Source organism: Limulus polyphemus, unplaced genomic scaffold (genome assembly GCF_000517525.1).
Source record: "Limulus polyphemus unplaced genomic scaffold, Limulus_polyphemus-2.1.2 Scaffold386, whole genome shotgun sequence".
Taxonomy (NCBI): domain Eukaryota; kingdom Metazoa; phylum Arthropoda; class Merostomata; order Xiphosura; family Limulidae; genus Limulus; species Limulus polyphemus.
This window is the reverse complement of record NW_013665996.1, coordinates 628,873-635,055: the sequence shown is the minus strand read 5'-3', so window position 1 is coordinate 635,055 and position 6,183 is coordinate 628,873. Positions and strand designations below refer to the sequence as shown.

Sequence of the window (6,183 nt, the reverse complement as noted above, 5' to 3'; positions counted from 1 at the left end):
TGAAACCCAGTTTCTAGCGTTGTAAGTCCGCAGACATACCGCTGTGCCACTGGAGGACGAGCCTTACAAGACATGTTAATTTAACGTATATGTTACATAAGATGTCTACTAAAATTTCTTGAATGTCCTTCAACGGTACTTGTGAATGTATGAAAACGAACGCATTTTATATATTATACTTATAATAACCTATTCACATAAAATATATTCGGTTGAAATTCCATTCATTTATCGTTTTGCTTATAGAAATGTCGTAATAAGTTACTGGATGTTGATGCTTTGCATTTGGAGGGACATCAAAGTAGAAATTCATTTGTAACTTCTCAATCCACAGCAAACTGTCAATGTAGAGATCTACAGTCAGCAACTAGAATGTTTAAAATCAAGCCCTTTATCAGAAACGCCCTTCACTCATCAATCGGAAAGGTGTTCTTCTCTACGACAATGCACGTCCACATGTGGTACGTTTGACGCAACAAGGAGCTGTATTGGGAAGTTCTCCTTCACCCACCATATTCTCCAGATATGGCACCATCAGATTACCATCTTTTTTCGTTTGGTGCAAACCATCTTAATGGGAAAACGTATGCAAATGTGAAAGGTGTTAAAGAGGACAACGACGTGTTTTTGCTTCAAAGCCAAGTGATTTATTTAATCGGGGCATTGCCACCTGGTTGTAAGATGGAAAAGCATTATCGATAAGAATGGAACTATTTCATTTAATAAATGTTTTGTTTTAATATATAATTTCTTGACGACCTAATATTTCACTTGTTGCAGCAATACGAGAAAAATTACTGTCTAAAATAAGCCTCAATATATGTTTTCTGAGTCTATACATATTACCTTTCACAATCAACTCACCAGTTGTACTAATAGTACAGTAGCACTAATTCTAATAGATATTGTGACTCATTGCATTAAAATATCAAATACAGTTGTAGAAAAAAAAAAACGATTGAGTGATGAAGTTTTGTGTGCTGTAAAGTTTATTCTTTGGAAAAGTAAGATAATGTTTTATTTTTATCGTAATAGTGTACAATAAATTTGTATGAACTCTAAAAATAATAGTTATTATGATCATTATTTGTTGTTAATAAGTTTTTAAACATTCACATAAATAATTAGAACGAATTTTATTTCGCCACCTATAAAAAGGAAATATAATTATATTCCCCTACATCGCATGCGCAAACATTGCATCGCAGTAATAATGTTACATGTATCCAGCTGACACCTTACTCAGTCGTAGGGTTAACATTGATTAATAATTTTATATTTATTTTAACTTACATATGTGGGAGTGAAAAATCTAACTAATAGCAAGACATGGATATGAAATAGATATTTTAGTTTAATTTTACATCCTATGCAAAACCTAGCCAGTAACTTAAATTATTTAACCGAAGGTTTCAAAACTGGAATATCTTCCCTCATGAATTTAGCTGGAGAAGGGGGAGACCCCAACAGTGGAGTTTTTTTTGTGAACTTCAATCAAGACTGCACGTAAGTTTCCGAAGTTTACCAATGCTTTTTTAACATTCAAGCCGTCTCCAAGCATTATTAGTCTCAAAGTGGGTTCTTCATCATCAAATTTAATACTCGCTAATAGTAATAGTTGAAATTCAATCATGAGATTTGATTTAAAACTTACAATAATAACTTCTATAACGTTATTGAAAGTAGAACTTAGAAGTAGTACTAATACTACTCGTAATAAGTAAAATGTAGTTAGAATTGAAGTACCTTACTCAAGTTATTGTTTCATTGTGCTGTAGTTTCCTTATCTTAATATCTTGTTGTTTGCTTACCTAATTTTGTGTAGCATTAGTATTAATACTAGGGTTATACAGTCTACTCATAAAGTTATACTGGTGTGACTACAATGGCTATGATATTGTGTAACAATCATGAAATGCTTTGTTTACCATTCAACTGTTTCTTTGATTTTGTTGAAAAATTTATGCCAATCCCTCCAAGTCTAATGGAATCAGTAAATTATAGATGATAATAAAATAATTACATGTGAAATGAATATGAGTATAATGCAAATAAAATCATAATAATTGTGTCAAAAAAAATCACCTGCAAACAGTTGTGATAACTAGGTAAAGAATGGGGAAGTAAATATTCCTTATACATTGAATATTATGATTCACATCATCTGTAAATAATTTAGCATGCATTCTTACACAGAGTCAGTGGAATAGCCAAACACTAAATATTCAATGCTTCATTGGGCTGTGAGGTAGGTTCTTCATTTTTGCTAGAGCTTTTTGTCAGATGATTTCTATGAAGACATCATATCAAAGATGTACCATGAACTGTACCAGCAGTTTTCATTGTTTCAGTAAGAGAAGCCCCTGCTATACAAAGTCCTATTTTCATACTTACTTGGATGTATGAGTGGTCATTTTCTTTATTTCTACACACATCTGTAAATATGAACTGAATAGACCTGTATAAAAAGAAAAAATTACTAACTACATGATTAAAAATAATTTGTATGTGCAGCACCTTCTCTTTTTTTTCTTAGACTTAAATATTTTTGACAATTTATTCAGTTCAAATTAATCTGGTATTCTTAATTGTTTTGTCCAAACACCATATAAGCCTATTACTCTGATTTCTGCTTTTAACAGTATTAGAGATGGTGGGTATCTGGAGTTTCAGAAAGCTTTGTATAAGTTGACTTACAAGTGATTAATTCACAAATTAGATCATTTTATGTTGCTGGAAAAGTTACCTCAAAGTTTTGAATTTTCACATCGAAGAACTAGAAGTTATTTGATTCAGGTGGTTAAAGTTGTGGTTTATACCAGTGGTTTCCAAACTTTTTTAGCTTGTGGCACACTTTTAATGTCTCATTTTTTGTGGCAGATATAAATAAGTCCATACGACAGGCCTAGTGTCCCCCCCCCCCAAAAAAAAAAGACAGGCGGAAATTACTCTTATACTGTGTATCAAAGAGAAAATAAATCAAATTTTAAATTTTAAAAATCTGTTAAATTGATAATAAACTTACATTACTAAATAAAAATTACTTAATAATTGCTAAATTCTGGGGCACACTTGAAACCCTTCCACAGCATCACCATGTGCTGCAGCACACAGTTTGGGAAGTATTGGTTTAGACAAGATTCCTATTGATAGTCTGTGTCAATGGTGAAATGGAAAGGTTATAAATGATATTGCATAATAATAGTGATAATAGGCTTAAGTTTTAACATCTTAAATGAAACTTCTCTTATGACAGGAATATTTTTGAGTTGGCTATTAACTTATGAAATGGATTACTGATATTTGAAGTATTTTGAACTTTTATTGCATATATTCTATATAGATACATGTAAATATATGGTTACATTGTACTTAGAGTTGAAGTTTTGATAGGAGTGCCTATGATGAGCCAAGTCATTTTATCATCTTGTTGTTTCTATGTTGTTCTACAAATGTACAGTTGTTCTGATTATTTAAGCACTCAGTCTACAAATCAGGCAGACATGTTGGTAAGTGATTCCCCAAAGTTTTCCAGTAGTTCTTTTTTTTTTCATCTGAATAGATATTTGAACTTCTTGCAATATCTGGAATCTGAGTTGCCCACCAGAGTGGCAAATTCACACTAGTTTCTAGGCTACGAGAGAATAAATATCATAATCCAAAATGAAATCCCACACTAAACATTTATGGGTAATACAAGATGTTGTTCTTCAACTCTATAAAGATGTTTTCTCTGTGGTTTTTGAAAATTCTGTTAATTGAAGTGATCAACGAAGGTTCAACTAATCTTGTATGCATTTATAAGATGGCTAAGTATAGTACAAAACTTGTAACAAGCTGAAGCTGAAAGTAATACAGTTCCATGGGCTTCTTCCTACCAATTGCCATAATACTACAATTTTGTGCAAGAGAAACACAGTCTAGACAACTCCCTAAACTCCACATTTTCCTAGCAAAACATTTGAAAAGTGAGATGTTGTAACATTAAAATATGGTTTTTGAGGTTAACTGATTGAGCCTTTTATCAGAGTACATTTTTTTTTATTCTAACTTGAACACCAGTAACCATAACACTTCTGTGTAACCCATCCAATCCCCTGAATTCAGTCTCAGACTGAGTGTTAAAATTAAGAAATTTGTCAATTTTTTGTAGAGTTTAATATATTTGTATATAGAAATAATTGAAAGCATATATATATATATATCAGTAATTGGTGGACCTTGTAAATAAATGTTTTTTTTTTTTACATATTTACTTCTAGTACATTAAATCTATAGTGGATATTTTACCAATAATTTACATTTATAACTGTCTTCATAAGTGTAAAGCTTTTCATTGTAGATAGCTACTCTGACTTAGGTAGTTAGTGGAATGTGATAATTGATTAATTGTTGGACTCGTTGATTATTCTCACTTGAGATATATTTTCCTATTTTCAGCTTCTTTTTGATTTTTTTAAAAACATTTTTGATCTAACTTTCATTTAATCGAATAGACATCTACATGTTAAAATCTATTCTTCATTTAACATTTAAGAAGCACAACTACTGAAACAACTAACTCTGGATAGTATATATAGTAATTTTTACCATTCATAAAACTCATTGAAACCAAATGCTTCAGTCCAGCTGTATTAGTTTTGTTTCAGTGGACTAAACAATTGAATATTTTGAACCAACTCGCAAATTGAGCAGGAGCAAATCAGTCAAGAAATTGAAATGAATCTAACTGCATATCACTAGTATAAAGGGGACAATAACTTAACAGTACATTCCATGTTACTTGTAAAAATTAGACTAGCATAAGATTATTGTGGGTATGAACTAGTCATTGTTTTGTACCCAACACTATTCTAGTGTGAAGTCGACCAAAAATTTTATTATTTTGAATCAGCAAAATATTAAGCTGAATAAACTTGAGTTAATAGGAGAAATCGTTATGGCAATATTTTGATTGCTTGTATAATTTAAATAATTGATGTTTGTTTGTTTGTAATTATGCACAAAACTACACAATGGGCTATCTGTGCTCTGCCCACCATAGGTATCGAAACTCGGTTTCTAGGGTTGTAAGTCTGCAGACATACCGCTGTTCCATTGGGGAGCCTTACTGAAAGGAAGCAAATTACTTAACTTTCATTTGAGTGAGGTAATCGTTGTTTCTCAGTCTTTGTATAACTACATACTGTTTTACCACTGAAGAAGTGAAAACCGTCTTCATTATCCTTCAATTTTTGTAATCATCATAAAAGATAAATGTCAAACACTTACTATTAGTAAAGCTGTATCAGGTATTTATTTGGGAATAAAAGTTTGTGACCAACAGAATGACAAACTCATATTATTAGCACTTTCTGCGGATGGAGTACAGGTTTTGGGGTCGGAAGTGGTTTTTGTCTAGAAATGAGCCATTGTTTTTGACGTTTAATATTCGCATAGAGAATCCATTTTTCATCAATAGTGACAATTCTGTCCTAAAATGGTTCACGCGCATTACGCGCCAGAAGAGAGGAAGCAACGTTCACGCGATGATCACCGGAGAGTTCGTGAGGCACCCAAACACCTTCTTTATGAAGTTTTCCCATATTCCTTAGATGTTTACGTATTGTTTCATGAGAGACATGCAATTTCAGGGCCATTTCACGAGCGTGTTGCCTTGGGTTAGACTCAACAAGCGTCTTCAGATCATCAATATCAATTCCAACATGTCGACTCCTGCTATCACAGTTTTTGCAGCTAAAGCCACCTGAGCAAAATTTGCTGAACCATTGTTGACACTTACTAACGTTCAAAATATTTTCATAAACTTTTTTGTGGCTACAAAGGCGTTGTTTCCCTTCTTGTATTCAAACAGCATTACATACCGAACGTGTGTCTCGTGTGCGTTATCACTATAACTTAAGGGATTAGAGTACACTAAACTTTACCCATTACATAGGCTACATTAAAGAGCTATTTTCAACGTCTGTTTGACATGATTTTATGAATCTCACTTAGTAGAGATTTTATATGGAACACGCGTTACAATTTAATCACAACCAATGTCTAAGGTCAGTCCTTATCAAATAAGTATTTTCGCCTGCTTAATGTTTTATTTCATGTTAATTATTTTTAAGCCTAAATATAGAGCATTGTCAAGTGTGATCTTAAATAAGTAAGATGTTTCCTAGAAGGAGGGTGAAC

At 32.2% G+C, this 6,183-nt stretch overlaps 1 protein-coding gene across 1 annotated transcript in view; it reads left to right on the top strand.

Annotated features, from left to right (window-relative positions):
- Positions 1-1,199: 1,199 nt before the first annotated feature.
- LOC106457884 (WD repeat domain phosphoinositide-interacting protein 2-like) overlaps positions 1,200-6,183 on the top strand; it is a 64,260-nt gene continuing 59,276 nt past the window's right edge. The window contains exon 1 of the mRNA XM_022383951.1: positions 1,200-1,506. Coding sequence (XP_022239659.1) covers positions 1,370-1,506 — 137 coding nt within the window. The 5' untranslated portion in view covers positions 1,200-1,369. The remainder of the gene's footprint in view (positions 1,507-6,183) is intronic.